General features: G+C 38.4%; 1 protein-coding gene, 1 long non-coding RNA gene, 1 other non-coding gene and 1 pseudogene across 6 annotated transcripts in view; 1 reads left to right on the top strand and 3 right to left on the bottom strand.

The window, feature by feature from the left end:
* Nucleotides 1-602: 602 nt before the first annotated feature.
* Nucleotides 603-18114, bottom strand: STRAP (serine/threonine kinase receptor associated protein). The gene is made up of 9 exons (XM_059080294.2): nucleotides 17638-18114; nucleotides 16782-16917; nucleotides 11699-11780; nucleotides 10805-10877; nucleotides 8080-8176; nucleotides 7269-7406; nucleotides 3619-3755; nucleotides 1826-1975; nucleotides 603-1214 (listed from the first exon to the last, which is right to left on the bottom strand). Exons 1-9 carry the CDS (start codon nucleotides 17747-17749, stop codon nucleotides 1087-1089), a joined length of 1053 nt encoding a protein of 350 aa, XP_058936277.1. The 5' UTR covers nucleotides 17750-18114; the 3' UTR covers nucleotides 603-1086.
* LOC131766254 (glycine cleavage system H protein, mitochondrial-like) lies at nucleotides 4642-6542 on the bottom strand (annotated as a pseudogene).
* LOC131767512 (small nucleolar RNA SNORA23) lies at nucleotides 8947-9130 on the bottom strand. The gene has a single exon (XR_009338721.1). It is a non-coding gene; the product is annotated as a small nucleolar RNA SNORA23 (small nucleolar RNA).
* Nucleotides 18039-18651, top strand: part of LOC131766201 (uncharacterized) — a 60263-nt gene continuing 59650 nt past the window's right edge. For all 4 annotated transcript variants that reach the window (XR_010835772.1, XR_010835770.1, XR_009338430.2 and 1 more), the window contains exon 1: nucleotides 18039-18248. This is a non-coding gene — a long non-coding RNA (uncharacterized lncRNA). The remainder of the gene's footprint in view (nucleotides 18249-18651) is intronic.

The following is an 18651-nucleotide window of genomic DNA, read 5'->3' as shown; positions in this document are numbered from 1 at the left end:
GGGTAGTGGGATTTTGAGTGATTTTTCTGATATCTTTCTGCTATTTCTGAATTGCTTTTTTTTTTTTCTTTTAACCAGCAAGTATTATTTAAATAAGTCATTATTCTGAAAGTTTTTTTTAAAAGGCAGGTCAAGTATCGCTATCCAATCTAGGAGGAAGAAAGGTATATACAACCCTACCAAAGCACATAAAAATTTCAAAAATCCAGTACGAGTAACTGAATTTCAAAATCAGGAAACAATTTATGTTCATTACAGAATCTTTTTTTTTTTTTTTTTTTTGCAGTACGCGGGCCTCTCACTGTTGTGGCCTCTCCCGTTGCGGAGCACAGGCTCCGGACGCGCAGGCCCAGCGGCCACGGCTCACGGGCCCAGCCGCTCCGCGGCACGTGGGATCTTCCCGGACCGGGGCACGAACCCGCGTCCCCTGCATCAGCAGGCGGACTCTCAACCACTGCGCCACCAGGGAAGCCCCTCATTACAGAATCTTTAACCGGGTTGTCTTTTGATACAGTTATGATGTAGAAAAACTTTCTGGCAATTTCCATTTATAAAACTCAAACCTATCAATGCTTCCCAAGAAACAAACACAGTTTTGTTTTAGAGGCAATTTATTTAGACAACTAAAAACAATTAGATGTTCAGAAGCAGTGTACAATGAAAGAGAAATCAAACCAGTTACTTTATCATGTATTCCCCCTCTTCTTTATAACTAAAGCAAAAAAAATGGCTTTCTGCTTTAAGGGAAAAGTCAGAAAAATAGACCAATATATTTTCCCTCTTGATAATAACATAAACAGCTACAAGAAATCTACCTGTAATAAGAGAAATTGGATGTTGGTTTGCACATATTCATTTAAAAGACAACAGACTATCGTACTACAAGAGTATAACTCCATCTGCCTTCAGCTGATACTCCTGTGTTTTCACTTACAGGTATCACCTATTGGTTAGTTCCAGCACTGGAGCTAATTCATATTCCTCATTATGTACTGCTCATGTTTGCCTTAAGCAGAGAGTAACTCTGGAGGCTGATGCTTTTCTCTGTTTGTTTTAGTCCATAAGTTGTGTACATCTGCCTGCTGCTCAGACCTTAACTTCAGGAGTTGAGCTATAGATGGAATCTGAATTCTCTGAAGCAATTTCTTCTAGCTCCTCTTCCGCTGTCTCTGGAAAACTGATCTTTGGCTTTGCCAGCTCACCACTATCTTCTTCTATGAAAATAAAAGCAATGATGATTATGTGAGTTATAATATCACTAGCAATTTCTAGCATTTAACAAGCAAGACAAGTACGCCTAGACTATGCCAAGCGATGAGCTACAAAACATAAAAGGAACAGCTTTCTTAATAATTGTGATTCTAAAGAAGTATGTCTTTTAGATTCATACTTTTAGATCCGTACTACAACTACTCTGGGATCAATAACTAAGTATTTTTATTAAAAACATGTCTACTAAACTAGTAAGAATCACTAAGTAGTATTATTCAGAGATTAAATACATTTACTTATAAGTTATTTATACTGTCCTCTAGCATATTTTGAATTAGGAGTATTCCATTCACCAAATGATGTAGGGTAAAAATTTAGGAACATATTTAGGAATATATTGCACAACAAAAAAATTTAAACCAAAGAACACAGTGGATGATTTATTAGTCACAGGCTTCTCTTTGCTGTAACCACATTATATACTTTAAAATATATAAAGACAGGCTTCTCTTTGCTGTAACCACATTATATACTTTAAAATATATAAAGACAGAAATACTGAAACAAAATTAACAGTGCAAAATGATACAAAATCATGAATAAAAATTCTTACCAGGAAGCACGCATTTCCAAAGGCCGTATGTTTTTCCTACCACAGTCTGCCATAGTCTCAGCGTTCCATCTTCAGAACCACTAGCATAGAGTTCTCCATCAGGACTAAACCTCACACAGTGAATGGGACCAAAGTGTCCTTTGTAGGATTCTGAAAAAGAAGAGAAGGGCTTTTAGATAATTTAATACTTAAACATGACATTTAAGTATTGATACACTAGAGAAAATATTGTCTACATTATTGGGAAGATGTGAAATTCATGAGGGCAAAGTCAAAGAACTATACCTAATTAAAAATAAAGTGGCTCTCATCACAAACTGGTTCAGCCTGTCTACCGTAGCTCTGTAAGATTACTCCTTTGCAATCCTAGCACACACTATGGTTTCAGACTGTCTCTAAAAAAAAATACAAAAAACTGAGGTGTCATTTCCCAATAAAAATAAAGGGAGTAAATGAAAACCCCTCTAAAATCTACAGGAAGCAGATCTAAAGTCTGTGAATTCAATCCCCATTTCCAAATCCCAAACTCACTGTCTGTTTACTAGGGAACCAATTCTTATTGTGACTATAGAGAGCCACCAGATGGAGCTCTTTTACACACTCTGCCTCTCCATTTCCCAGCCTTCTACCTAGAGTCCACTAGTGGCTCTGTCACACAGAACATGAAGATACAGGATCAATGCTGATCCTATATGGAGTTTAAAGAGAAAGTGTACAGATTAGTAGTGGTATTGTTCTGTTTAAGGCATATCCTTAGTTATGAACTTTTCTCGTTTACTTTCTAATGCCTTATCACCTTATCAGTTTTCAAAGCTGTTTATTAGACCAGTGATCCTGTTCTGTCTCCATGTCTATTCAACTCAAGGACACTCACGCACTAGCTTCCCCCAGAGAATATCATGATCATGTTACCATGAGTGTAAAAAATTATCATGAGACTAGAAAGAATATGAGATTTTGAAATAAGAATGTCTGGGTCCAAGGTTCAGTATTCACTAATTGTGACCTCAGATACCAGGCAAATAATTTACTTCTCTTTTTCAGAGCATAAAACATGTGACCAAAACATTCTAACACTTTGAAAAGTGACATTAAATAAGAACAATGGAGAAGAATCTCTTATCTCAAAGTCACTTATAGGGACTTCCCTGGTGGCACAGTGGTTAAGAATCCGCCTAGCAATGCAGGGGACATGGGTTCAATCCCTGGTCCAGGAAGATCCCACACACTGTGGAGCAACTAAGCCTGTGCACAACTACTGAGCCTGCACTCTAGAGCCATGAGCCACAACTACTGAGCTCAAGTGATACAACTACTGAAGCCTGCATGCCCTAGAGCCCACACGCTGCAACTACTGAGCCCGTGCTCCGCAACAAGAAAAGCCACTGCAATGAGAAGCCCGCGCACCACAACGAAGAGTAGCCCCTGCTCACCGCAACTAGAGAAAGCCCATGCACAGCAACGAAGACCCAGTGCAGCCAAAAATAAATAAAATTTTTTTAAGTCACTTACATTCAAGCAATAAAGGATGAACCATAAACAATTAAAATAGATTCTATTTAGTCTATTCACCAAGGTTTGATTTACCCAACCCAAATCCATGTTTTCCCAAAGAAACAAAACATAACATTGTCTTTTATTCTTTGTGTATAATTCTAACAAGTTCATTGGACAGTAAAGCAAGACAGCTAAAAGCAAAGTAGCAGCTAAAAAATTGGCTGAGGTGTTAATCGCTGAAACCTAACATTTGATCAAGGTACCTACATCATTTTAAGAAAAAGAGGACAACTCACCTAATTCTTCTCCACTATTATAATCATACTTATAAAGTTTAAAATCTTCACCCCCTGCAACAAGAAATTCTTTCTCAGGATGAAGAGATGCGGAATTGATGGTTGCAGGAGCTTCAAAAGACTTAATTGGGTCCAAACTAGAAAAAAATTTAGATAATATTTATAAATTTTTAATATTTAATAAATAATATAAGGAAACAATTACACATTTAAACTGTTCCTAAACTCTGAAACTCAAGGAATAATCCAATATTCATTTGGTCAAACACAGTGATGTTAAAAAAAACAAAACAAAACCCTCCAGGTGTGCAAAAAAAGGGAACCCTCCTGCACTGTTGGTGGGAATGTAACTTGGTGCAGTCACTATGGAAAACAGTGTGGAGGTTCCTTAAAAAACTAAAAATACAGTTGCCATATGATCCAGCAATCTCACTCTTGGGCATATATCCAGACAAAACTATAATTCAAAAAGCTACATGCACCCCTATGTTCATAGCAGCACTATTCACAATAGCCGAGACAAGGAAACAACCTAAATGCCCATCGACAGATGAATGGATAAAGAAGATGTGGTACATATATACAGTGGAATACTACTCAGCCATACAAAAGAATGAAATGATGCTATTTGCAGCTACATGGATGGACCTAGAGATTATCATACTAAGTAAGTCAGAAAGAGAAAGACAAATACCATATGATATCGCTTACATATGGAATCTAAAATATGACACAAATGAAATTATGAAACAGAAACAAACTCACAGACACAGCACAGATTGGTGGTTGCGGGGCGGGGAGGGAGGGATAGGGTGGGAGTCTGGGATTAGCAGATGCAAATTATTATATAGAGAATGGACAACAACAAGGTCTACTGTAGAGCACAGGGGATTATATTCAATATTCTGTGATAAACCATCATGGAAAAGAATATAAAGAAAATGTATGTATATGTATAACTGAATCACTTTGTTGTACAGCAGAAATTAACGCAACCTTGTAAATCAATTACACTTCAATTTTTTTTTTTTTGTGGTACGCGGGCCTCTCACTGTTGTGGCCTCTCCCATTGCAGAGCACAGGCTCCGGACGCACAGGCTCAGCGGCCATGGCTCACGGGCCCAGCCACTCCGTGGCATGTGGGATCTTCCCAGACCGGGGCACGAACCCGTGTCCTCTGCATTGGCAGGCGGATTCTCAACCACTGTGCCACCAGGGAAGCCCTTCAATTTTTTAAAAAAGAGTAAATAAAAACACCTAAAAAAAACCCCTCTAAATAATATTAGCAAAAAAATAAAAAATTCAGAAGGATACTATGCCCAAGTGAAGTTCATCTGCAAAATACAGAAGAGATACTTCCATAGAGGGATATCCACATTTTGTGCAGTGAATGGCTTCCTGAAAATGACTGGGCTAGCTAATTAAAACAATAGGGCTCATATACTGGGATTTTTGCTTTGAAAAAAGTTTAGTTCTGCATTGTCTAATTTTTCTAGGACAAGCATGCATTATCTTTGTAAACAGAAAAGTTTTTACAGTAAGTAATTAATACAAAGGATTATTTGTATATTATTTTCAACTGCTGAGAATTTATAAGTTTCTGCAACAGGAAAAACCTTTAATACTGTGAGATAAAGAACTGCTAAAAATGGATCCGTTTTTAACTATCAGGCTATAAAACAATAACTAAATCTGACACTACAGCTATATAACAAAAATCGGTGCATAACAACAGCATCACCGGAATATCAATTAGTTTGGACATCGGCTCTTTGCCAGTCTAACCCTAAAAATCCTGAAAGGCTTCCAACACACAACATTAGAGTATCTCAGCTCCAAAATGTTGCCATCCTACTCCCATCATCACACACTACAAAGCATGAAAATTCAGGCTGACTTACGCAGGATCACTGAATAGCAACTTTCTGACTTAAATGTTAGAATATTTAACAGGCCAGCAAACCTCCACCACCAACATTTCAGGCAACGTTCTACAGCAGGGCTGCATGCTGCCCAAATCCAGAAGCAATGAACATAGTTGTACAATTTAATGGTTCTGAGCAATAACATCGTTATTATCAATAACATTACTATTATCATCAATTCACTGTGTGTGTATGAACTCTTTTACACTCTGAATTGCTCATCTGCATTATGACTGCCTTCTCTTTCCTTCTGCATTCAGGGACGCTTAGCTCTGTAGACGGCCCTTTAGAGAAAAGGTTAGGACCGCGGGTCAGAGTATAACGTGATATATTCCTTATTGAAATCAAGTAAGTGGCATGTTTACTAAGAACTTTAAACACACTGCCACCCTTTGTTTCGTTTGTTTTCAAACTAGTTTATTTAGGGCTTCCATTTTCACTCCTCAATAGCTTTTACGTATTTCTCACATGCTTCTTCACCCATTAGTTCATCTAATTCTGAAGGGTTTACTCAGTGTCGTCCTGATCTTCACAACAAGATTTACTGACAAGTCCTGGCTTCTCTGCAAGGGCTTCATTAATCTCACTTACTTCTGCGGATAGAGGAGAACAGAGTTCACTAGCAGTCTTCACGCTTTCCAAAGCACCAAACTCACGGTGTTTGTTCAACGTTGTCCCGACTTCAGGCAGATTACACTAAACACCACCTCCCAAAGCTTCCTGTGCAAAACTGCTGATCCCCGCTGTTCCAACAGCATTTTCTGTTGTCATGTTTCTCTGTGCATCTACCCACTGGGAGCAGAGTGCACGGCGTGGGGAAGGCACCCACCCAGGGCCGTGGCAGGCAGGGTGGGGCAGGTGACAAAGCAGCGCGCAGGCTGCAGACTGCTCCGGCCATGACATTCCTAACCTTTGAACTGGTCATTGTTACAGGATTCTCTTGTAAAGAAACATTCAAGAGATGTACCACAAATCTCACTGCAGTGTTAAAACAGGGGAACTGATACATGACTTAGTATAACCTATGATGCAAAATACCTAGTAACACTTTGCAAAGAATTTTAATGGCTAAGAGTATTTTAGAATAAAAAAATAAAAATGATACTCATTAGGGTACTAGTAACTAAAGAAAACCCCCCCCCACACACACACACGAAGAAAAAAGACTACCAAAAAAATATAGCTACCACGAAAGTTCTGGCTGTAGGATTGTAGGTTTTAAAAAATTGTATTTTCCAAATTTTCAACATCAGCATTTAATACATTTATAGTCACAAAAATTAAGTCTGTTTTTAAAAAAATCATTAGGTCTATACCATACTTGGAAGCAGAAAAAAAAATCACTAATTTCTCTGAAATTTTAAAGTGAAATAAATAGCAGAATCAAGATCATAGAGGTTTTATAGAGTAATGAACAATATAAACTACAGCACCAATCTAGTGATCCTTTTAAGAAAAATCCTGATTAAAAATTGGTGAATTTACCAATAAATGTCCTAAATATCTGGAAATTAATTTGATTAATTCCTCTGATTAAAGTATACCAAATTCTTAAACAACTCATTATTATTGGGTATGGAAACACTTCCCTCCATATTATATAATATAGGCCAAAATTTGCCTTTAAAAGAGTTAAATACCTTAGCATATGCCTTCCCATTTTTAAGTACCTTAAACTGCCTCTGTATTACCAGAAAAGAAAATGAAGGTATTTCTTAGACATACCTTACTGCACTATGAAAAGCAATAGATCGTCCATAAGTTATTACCAATATCTCTCCCTCAGGAATATATTCCATACTGCTAACAGACATATTAAAATTTAGAGATTTCACTTCTGTCATAGTAGCATGATCCCAAAGGCTGAAGAAAAAAAAAAAAAAAAAAAGAGGACAATAAAGAGGTATTTACTCATTTAAGAAAAACGCTTACAGCTCAAATTACATCTGCAGATTAACCAATGAAATAATGAAAACAACCTCTACTCCAACTCATAAATCACAGATGATACTGAGAAATTTTGGGTTCCTGTAAAACATCAAATTATTTGGTAGCTTGTTGGTGAAACAAAACTAATACTTTAAAACTAATACTTCCCAAATGATTCAGCAAAACTGTGCTATTAAGACACTCCCAATCTAATCAATTTCAGCGTTGTTCTAAATAATGGTTCTTACACTCAATTTTTGTGAGTCTGATAGTTATCTTTCCATAGAAAAATACATTAGGTGTCAGCTCACAAAACTGTATATAGAATTTCAGGGGTTTACTGGACACCCTACGGCCAGCCTGCCCACTGACCCGGGTTATGAGCATCTGCTTATAAAGGTGTCAGCAGTCTTAATTGTCTTGTGAATTCTGCTCTATGTTTACAACGGCAAATGGATAGCTTCAGAAAAATGTGACCCCTGCGCAGCCCAAGCTGTAATGTTCAGACACAATTCTTCCTACACAGTAGTTATCAAAAACTTTCAAATATAAGCTCTAAGGTCAAACATTTTTCAAACTTTAAATTATTAAAAGAAAAATTACTTACCGAACAGTTTTATCATCAGCTGAAAGGATCTGTTTATCCTCACTGCACCATAGAGCCTTTTTAATACCAGAAGTATGACCACTGATTTCCTTAGGTTCTTAAGATAAAACAATTTAAAGTACATTTGTTAATATTTGATTTTTAAAACTAAACAATATTTGAACTATGTAAAGAGAAAACTATGTTTTAAATTAGACTGCAACTTTTCAAAGCCCACCACAATTTAAACTTGATGGTTACCTAGGATACATTTAGTTTTTCTATACTGAAACAAAAATTTATCTGCGTGACAAGGAACCCAAGAACTATACATGTAGATGGGACTGAATACACCACTCCCTCCAGCCTACTTTTCTGCTTTTGAAAGCACTGTTGTACTTCAGTGAAATAAAAGAATAACTAAGGTGGCATAATTTAATTTAAGAATATGGACCCAGGAACAAGACAGCCTGAGATAATTCTAGTGCTATCACTAATGCTAGGACCCTCTTCCAGGCCACTGTTCGCAGAGCAAAGCATCAAAAAGGTGGGAACCTGTCTCTGTTCGAGACTTTCCAAAGACTTAAAAAACAAAACCAAACCACTTGTTATCTCTGGGCAAAAGCAGAAGTTGGAGGCAATACCATTCAACACAACTTTGCCTTTGGGCAAGTCACAACCTTTTGAAGACTACATTTCTTCACTTAGAAACTGGATTAACAATAGTTACTATACCCTGGATTTGAGTATAAGAATCAAATGAGAATATACATTCAAAGTTTCTTTTCTCTTTTTGCCTTTTTTTTTTCCTTTTTAAAAAAATACAGAGTTACTAGAGGTATTTCACATTAAATTCCCCCAAGCGACAATCTCTCTATTCCCAAAGTTCTGTGTGTGGGAATTTGGAGGCTGGCCAGTGGTGGATATGTCCAAAGAGACAACACTACACCAGTACTATGATCCCAACTTGCTCTCTGGCTGCATGACGTCTGAGTGGATAGCAAGAGCTGAATGCAAAACACAGACAGACACGGCTATCAGACACAGATGAAAACCATGCACGCGTTACAGCAGCCATCATCTAAAGTCTCTAATCGGGTTTCTGACAGACAGTAAAAGCTCAGTTAATTGCCCTTCTTTCCAATGCAAGACACTGGAAGAGCCACTTTCAAAAGGCAGCTTTGAGAAAGGTAAAAGAAGATGAAAGTTGTCTACCTGAGCCCTGAACTATCTTGCTGAGTCAGACAGATACACTGATTCAGTGAGGTCAGAGCAGTTTGCTATGTTTAGGCATAAAGTTATTAGAGAGAATGAAGAGAAAAATTACCAGGTGCTAAAGGACAATAATCCACAAAGGTAGTTTGTTTCCTCACCTTAGAAGTACTTTTAGAAAAGATATTTCAAGAACAACTGTTTAATTTCCAATGTAGCTTTGACTTTCTTACAAACTTCTAAAGTTTACTGACTTAGGAATAAACAGTAATACCCAAGATACAAAATTTAAGAACCCAACTACTATATAATAAATAAAACAAAATTCTTTCTGTCATATTTTGGTAGCTTTTAAAATACATAGTATGTGACTAGAAAAGCACTGAAATACTACAAAATAGAAGTGAATATCTGACCAGGGAAGAAAAGGTATGTCTTACAACTTCTGTGCAATGAGAGAATTCATAAAGGAAATGATAGATTTTACCACCCAATTTTTTAAAATGTGCATACCATAAACCTTACTGACAAAATTTAAAAGCAAATGACTAATGAGAATACAATAAAGAAACTTTAAAACGAGTAATAAAAAGATGTACAGGTGCTTAGTTCACAAAAGAAGAAATACATTAAAATGGTATTCAACAGTATTTTAATCTCATTAGTAATTTTTCAAGTGCACATTAATATGACAGAATCATTTTTCTATTAAATCGGCAAAGATGAAGCTAGTTATCAGTGTTTGCTAGAACAGGTTAGCTATAGATACATTTTTATACTTCACTGGAGGGCCCTTTGGTAGTATCTATCAATGGCTTCCAAGCATACCTCCTTTTTGCCCCAACAATTCCATTTCTACGTAGGTATCCTACAGAAACCATCGTGCAAGTACATGCAACTATAAGGGTGTTGCGCACAACACTGCTTATAATCCTTAACATTTGTAAATAACCAAATAAGCCCTAATAGGAGATTGGCTAGTTCACTTACCCACAGAATAGAGAGCCATACAGTCATGAGAAAGAATGAACAGAATATTTAAAGACATGAAAAAACTATTATTACAGATTTTTAAAATTCTTCTGAAGAGCTAATATACCCGTGTGGTTCAAAAGTCTAAGTATATATACACACTGAGAATTCTTACTCTTCTCACCTTCTACAGATAATAACCACTCCTTCTAACCAAAAGGTAGTTAATACTATTACACACCTTTTTAGACTTAGTATCATAATAAAAATTTACCATGATAATTTTTTAAATTATAGGAAGGCTATACAAGCACAATGTAGTAAATAAATAAATATTTCAAAAGATATCTGCATATAAAAAAGAACTGGAAAAACATGAACCAAAAGCTAAAGACATTATCAGCAATTAATAATATTGGATAATGGACTACATATTAATTTTTTTTCTTTGTGACTATCTTTATTTTCCTAATTTGAGTACTAAATATGAATTCCTTTAATCAGGAAAAGTTACTTAAATTAAAAGAAAACAAAACCACAAATACATATAAATTACACTTACCTGCTTCAGGTTTGTTCAAGTCATATATGCGTAACAGTTTATCCTGTCCCCCGGTTAACAAGTAATTACTATCCTGAAAACACACATAAGTAAGATCTTACTAGATTAACCACCATTTTAAAAGCTGCATCTCTTTGAAACTTCTTCAACACCAAACAGAATCCAAATAAGACTCACAGATGTCACAAGGAGATGCATACAGACCAATTACTCCTGAGAAAATACTGTAGAGCATTTATCTTTCTCACAATAGCCAAAGCCCTGTAAGCTCCCCAGTTCAAAGGTCACACCGCCTCCACATGGCTTCTCTTAGTCAGCCCCGATCCAGCTGCCGACTGAGGAGCACATCTGTGATAATCTCAAATTTACCCTCTCCCTTCTGAAAGTGGCTGGGAAACATTATTTGGGCTTTTCAGATGTTTGTTGCTATTGTTGAAGTATTGATACAAGAGTTCCAGGGTTCTTAAAAGCCTCATAGGATCAACTAAGAAGAAATACAGTTGAGTTGAACAACGAAGGGATCAGGGGACCCACTCCACACAGTCGAAATCCACGTATAAGTTATAGTCAGCCCTCTGTACACGTGGTTCCTCCCACAGGCAGTTCCTCCACATACGCAGATTTCACAACTGTGGACCATGTGATACTGCAGTATGCGGTATTTATCAGTGAAAAAATCCATGTTAAGTGGACCTAGACAGTTTAAACCTGTGTTATTCAACAGTCAATTGTAAAGGTGTACAGTTTAATCTACAGCCAAATCAAATATATGTCAATATACACCAAATATTCCCCCAGAAAACCAAATATACAAACCAATCAAATATAAAACCACTGTCATATCCTATAATAACAGAAATTTAACTTCCTAAAACAAATTCCATTTTCTGATACCTGTGTAAAATCCACAGTCTTGACAATGTGTTTATGAGCCAGGGTCATCAATTCATCTCCAGAGACAGCATCCCACACTTTGCTAAAAACGAAAAGTAAAATTAAAAGATAAACGTGGTAATTTTGACAATTAATTACCAAATAAGTTAGATATTTGAAATGTTATATAACTACATGATAAGGTAAAAACAATACAACAATCCAATTTTGACAATGGAAAATATCAAATTTTAAGAAAACAAGTTTCATGAACCAATCCATCCTTACTTTCATTTTAGCCTGTAGCCATAATATCCTTTTAGCAAGACTGTAAACATTTTAACCAGTCCAGTTTCACCTTTCCATTTTTTTTTTCTCTATTCTTTACTCTCGTGTACATGAAAAACAAGAAATGAAAAACAAGAAGTCCTTTTTTTTTTTTTTTTTGCAGTACGCGGGCCTCTCACTGTTGCGGCCTCTCCCGTTGCGGAGCACAGGCTCCGGACGCGCAGGCTCAGCGGCCATGGCTCACGGGCCCAGCCGCTCCGCGGCACGTGGGATCTTCCCGGACCGGGGCACGAACCCGTGTCTCCTGCAGCGGCAGGCGGATTCTCAACCACTGCGCCACCAGGGAAGCCCCATATGCTTACCCTTAATCACAGGGAAATCAGTGATAAGAGTTCACAAAGATTAGACTGCTGCAATAACAGAAGGTGTCAAAAGTGTTAAGAAAACATCCAATATACCTGAAATCTCCTGTTCATATGATGCCACGTCTCAAAGGAACTCTGGGCAATGTCCTTAGAAATACTAATTTCAAGTATATTCAATCATCTTCCCCAAACTCCTTAAAATCTTAATATGCTGCTTAGACCATGTCCACTCACTGGTGAGGAGGAAAGCACTGGAGTGACGGTAATAGTAACATCCAGAAGGCCCATGTATCTATCTAGTTGTTTTCCTCCTATTTAGAAACACTAGTAAAATTGAGTTCGGCACTCTTGACAGAGCATGTTCTAGTCACTTACTTGTACTAGATCTACTTAAGCACTCTCTGGCCAGAGCACAGGCATCTTCTTTACTTTTGGCACTCTCCAGATGAAGACAGTAGAGGGACTGAGAAGAGGACCAGGAGATGTAGTGCTAACATTAGCTCAATGAATTAAAAGATATAAAGAGGATGGTGTTTCAGGGACAGTGTACACAACAGCTGACTCGACTGCCCGAATTACCTCACGTTAACATTCTAAACTGACCCACGGACCGGCTCTGCTGAATATATTTTCTCCACAAGAAATAGGAACAAATTATCCTTTAGATAAAACATGAAATTAATGAATTTTCTGAGAAACCTAAGAATGAGGGAACAAAAACAATCATCTAAAAATCATTTATGCCAACTATGACTGTCAGGTAAGCGGGGGAGCTCTTTAGTTGGGTCAAGATCCGTAACAGCAGACCCCATACAAGTCATTAAAGAGACGAATATAAACAAAGAATGCACACACTCCCACACCTCGCAGACAGACACAGAGCAACTGAAGGGTAAGACTCAGTGTCCATTAACCGAGTACCTACTATGTAACTGACACTATGCTACACTCCAGGCATGTAAGCGGAGAAAGATCTCTCTGAATTGTACAAAAATCAGACTTACGCTCATTTTACAGATGTGAAACTTCTTAAACCAAAACTTAAGAAGCATCCCATGATCAAACTGAAAATACACAGCATGGCTAGCACATAAACTCAGGCCTGGCTAATGTAAATGCTTACATCTTTCTCACTATATGATGGCACCTGAGAGCCTTAACTAAGGGGGAAAAAACCCAAAACTATTGCCTCTTGTTATTTAAGTCTACTCAAACTTCCTTGCATGAAACCAAAAGGTTTCATGGCTTTAGCACAGAAGTTCCAAAATAATACATGATTTTGGTCTAGTAGGGGTGGTAGCTACCAGTGTTACCTTACACATGTAACACTTACACAGTTATTAGATTTTAGGCAATATTCTAAATATTAGAAACATATCAACTTATTTAAGATTCACAACCAGAGGTAGGCACTATTATTATTCTCATTTTTATAGATGATGAAACTGAAAAAAGAGAGATTAAATAAAGTTCACAAGGTCACAGAGCTATTAAAGGATGGAGCCTGGGTTCAAACACAGACAATATGGCCCCATTAAAATTAATGCTCTTAATAACCACTTGTAAACATAGACCCTGAGACCTGAAACGTTACAAAAGCACAAAAGCAACAATGAATACCCATACACAGACATGTCCTCAAATGAATGGTTTGGGCTATTAATGCTGTTAGTGACCTAAACAAAGATAGCTGTGCCTCTGGCAGCACGAAAAAATCCTGAATACGCTTTTCAGAACTCTCTTAAGTAGTTAAACTGCCATATTTTTCACACCCTTTTCTCTCTCTATTTCAGAGTAATTATCACATGAACAGTAATTTCTATCTAATGCGCTTTATTCTTTTCCAGAGGACTGGCATTACAATTTGGCTAAATGTAAAAACCAGGAGTCTTCACGGATTTTACAGAAATGGGCATCCGTCCTAACAAGCTTTTGCACAGGTCTCTTAAAGATCAGAACAAGACCCACCGTCAAGCAGGAGGAGAGAAAGCATTTTGCTCATGTAATTAACATTGTTAGGGCCAGATAACACAGAACTGAGACTAACAGAAATATATTTGTCCAGAATTGCAATTCAAAAGCTTGTCTCTTTTAATGCTAATGTGTAGAGTGTCTAAGATCTCATTACATTTATTACCTAATTATATTTAACTTAAAATACCACTTTATTAACTATTAACTTACCACCAAACTGGGACCTAGTTTCAATAATGACATTTTTTAAATCCACTTACCAAATATCTGAAATCTAAAGCTTTTAATTGCAATTTTCTGTCTCTTATAAAATCAATGACGTTCATTCCCAATGAAAATGTTCCTACTGGACTGAGCAAAAAACAAATTTTGGAGAAGTTAAAGAGAAAAAAGAAAAAAAGCTGAACTCATGGCAGACACAAATGTCTTAGAACCAAAACCAAGATCTATAATTCGTCCATTCTTTATCCTTCTACTTTAGAAAAATTCCTTAAGTTATTTATTTGAGAAACATAAAGTACTGAACAAATCAGGGATACAAAAAAATATAAAACATGGCCCCTGGCCTCAAAAAGTAATGACACTGAAGTCAATAAGTACTGTAAGAGCCAGAAGTTTAACACGTGGAACAGTGTGAGCAAAAAGAAGGAATGGGCACCTTCACCTTCCAACACTCCACAAGTCTTCCTCGTCTGAGAATCACTTTTACTTCCTATTTTTCACCTCATGTAATTAACAATCAAAGGAGTCTCTGTCACATTATAAGCACACATGCTGACATCTACAGCAACATTTGACCTGAAGCTGTTGACATTAAAGGACCGACATAAAACCAAGCAGTTCCTTATTTTATCAGAATTTCATACATTCACAAGAGGGCAGCATGCAAAGCCTTACAATGGTTATTCATGAACATAATAACATCTATTCATTGAAGGCACAGAAGAAAAGTTCATACTGACATTTATAACTTTTCTTACTGCTCTCTCATCATCTCAAATTTAATCCCACATAAGCATGGGATTGTATCTCCCTCTCCTTATTTAAAAAATTTTATTTTTAAAAACTTACATATGATAAAACTAACTCCATGATATAGAGGTCTACGAGTTTCAACAAATATATAGTCATGTATCCACCCCTCAATCAATCTGCCTTCATTTTTCATAATAAACTTAGGTTTAATTTGCTTAATACAAAGGAGCAACAGACACATTTACAATTGCTCCCTAGTGTGAAATTCTGTTAAAAAAAAAAAAATCAACAAGACCACTTTTACTCTCCAGAGCCTCAAGAGTATTACATGTGCAATAGCCCTTGACATTGCCTTCCTTAGTTTAAGCATTTAAGTGCCTGCTAAATCACAAACACAATTAGAAACTAGAGGTACCAAGGTTATATATGACACATGCTCAGATGGGGAAAGTGGGTCACCGCAAATCACTTTAATAACATACGCAAACGCCAAAAATCAGAATAGGTAAGGTGTATTTTGGCAACAATATTAGTATAACTAGACTGTGGGGCATATGGCGTGCAGTGCCAGATGATGATAAACTAGGATGAGACCAAATTTTCAAGAGCCAACAAGTGAAATTTAACCTTTAGGCCAGTGGTTAAAGGCTGCACATCAGAATCACCTAGAACTTCAAGGAAGGAAAAGAACTGATGTTCGGGACTGCACCCCCAGACCAATTAAATCAGAATTTCTAGATACATGCATCTGAGTATTTTAAAAGCTTCTAATGTACACCCAAGATCATGGACCACTGACAAAGCATAGGGAAGACAAGAAGATCATGAGATAGAGAAGTGACATGATGATATTTGTATCTGTGTTCAGGAATACAACTGGCAGCACCAGGGAGGATGAACAGATGGGAAAGGACAAGTGGTAGGGACCTAACCTAATAGGGCAGTGGCCGAGGCATAAAAAACCATGTGGTCAGGAAACATTCTGCTGGTAGAATCAACAAAGAAGATGATAATCTAGATGGAAGAGAAAAATCAAGAATGATTTCGATTTCAGCCTTAAAAAACTTTAAAAATGAAGAATAATTGAGTTGGGGAGTTTTAAATATGTCTAACAAAAATGAGAGTGAAATTGGGCTAAAAACGTGGGGTCATTAGCACTAGAAGTCATAGGAGTTAATGATACCACTCAGCCAGCACATGTGGAGCAGTATTTGGAAGCATGACCACCAACATTCATTATCTGAAGTGTCTGTTAATAATGCAGATTCCTGGGTCCCAATCCAGACATGCAGAATTTAATCATTTAAGTATCTGAACATTCTGCGAACCATTTAAGAGAAAGAAGCAGGCAGGATCAGGGTGGAATTTTGGTGGGATCAAACACCATGTGTTCTATATGGCAGGCAGTGAGAATTCCATGAATAACTTTTATTGAAGTTTTGATCACTTCAGAACACAATCCACAGACAACTCCAAAGGTGGCCATTTTTGGCGGCACTTACGCTGTGAAATCTGCAGCTGCTGTAGCTGCTTTGGTGGCGTCCTTATTTAATGTTGCACCCCAAACAGCACCCTTATGACCCAAAAATGTTCCAATCCAGTCTCCTGTATCTCCCTGGCGTAGCATAGGTTTACCATCTAAAAGATATTTAAAAAGACATGTGATTTAGAAGTTTAGATTACTTAAAATCTAAGATTCAAACATAAAATGATCATATTGAAAAACAAAGTGGAAAACTGCTTTTGTTGTCTAACTATTCTCACTCACAGGGATCACTAAGGAACGTCCGGAAATAAATTAACTGAAGAACCGAGCTGGACATTCTCTTTGGGAAGCATTTGTAATTAGGTGAGAAGACTACTGATCTGCGTCAGAACAATCTAGATTTGCGTCTTATTTTGGACAAACTTCTTAACAGTAAGTTTCACCTTCCATTTGAAAAATGAAAAAGAAAAATTCCATACAATAAAACAATATCCTATGAGATAACAGGAGTAGCAAGTCTTTGTATACTAAGGTATAAAATAAGGCCTGGCCTAGTTTCTGCATTCCCCGAATCCTTGAAAGACTATTTACGGTGTCTGCTGGCCGGGGCGTCTAAGCAAGTGCACAGTTCAGCTTCCCCGGAAATAGCAATTAAGCTAAAATGAGAGACCTTGGTTAGGGGCATTACTTAGCAAAGCCCCTCGGCGTCAGCTGAGGAAACCCTAACACTATTCCTCTACCCATCAGCCCACCATGGACCCTAACCTCAAAGGCTGCGAGAGCCGCAGTCCGCTCGGCAAAGGGGAGTGCCGGCCCCACTCCCTTTCCGCCCAGTCCCAGCCGTCAGGGGCCCGATCTGCGGCCCTGCTCACCTTTGCAAGCGCTGATCAGGAAATAGCCGTAAGGCGTGATGCCACTGAAGGCCAGATCCACCACGGGCCGCGTGTGGCCCGAGCAGGTGAGAGGCGTCTGCCTCATTGCCATGGCGGCTGCGAGCCGTGCGATCCGGCGGGGGAGCCGAGGGTCGTCGGGTCTTTTCTCTCCTCCGTGGCACCGCCTCCGCCTCCTCAAGGCCCCCGCCCTGACTCTGGGGTTGGGCCGGGAAACGGGAAAAGGCCAATCCGGTAGCCCCGAGGTCAGAAAGGGGTTAGGGACGGGTCAGGGAGTCTGCGACGGACGACCTACCGCCGTCGAGGGAGGGAAAGGGAGGGAGGGAAAAGAGTAGAGGAGGGGGAGACCCGCAGAACCCGCTGCAACGACCCACACCGGTACCGGCAGGAAGTGACGACACCAACGACGCTAAGCGTCTGCCGGAAATGACGATCGGCGGGAAGGCGGGTTCTCCAGGTAGAAGAGGCTTAGTGGAGACAGAAGGACGACAGCGCGCAGGCGTGAGATTAGCGTTCCTTGAGCACGTGATGCTGGCCCTGTGCCCGCTACGCACGGCGTCTGGCGCCAAAGTCCCGGCGAGCAATTTTGCGCGGTGAGTCGCGGGTTTTCTTTTCTCGGGCGGAGTACGCGGGGGGCGAAAGCGGGTGCTACTGCACTCAGATCCTGAACGTGGCGGCCCATGTGGATTACGCACCGAGCAGTCCAACCAGTTGGACTATGCTCAGTATCAGAACATTTAAGCTGAACAACCAGAGTTGTTCCCCGTGGCTGCCCAAACCTGCAAACACTAAGAACTTTTTTTTCAATCTTTATTAACAATTATATAGGCAGCTCCTCCGGGGTTGTCTACAAGGCCCTTAAGAAAAGTACTTTCTCCAGCCACCCCTAGTGCTGTGTAACATTCCTCCATTGCTGGTGTTTTAGAAGTGTTATGTAACTTTCAAGACAGTTAAATTCAAATTACTTTTTGTTTTGAGGACTTAGGAGGACTCTAG

This window comes from Kogia breviceps, chromosome 12 (assembly GCF_026419965.1).
Source record: "Kogia breviceps isolate mKogBre1 chromosome 12, mKogBre1 haplotype 1, whole genome shotgun sequence".
Taxonomy (NCBI): domain Eukaryota; kingdom Metazoa; phylum Chordata; class Mammalia; order Artiodactyla; family Physeteridae; genus Kogia; species Kogia breviceps.
This window is presented reverse-complemented; position numbering and strand designations above follow the sequence as displayed.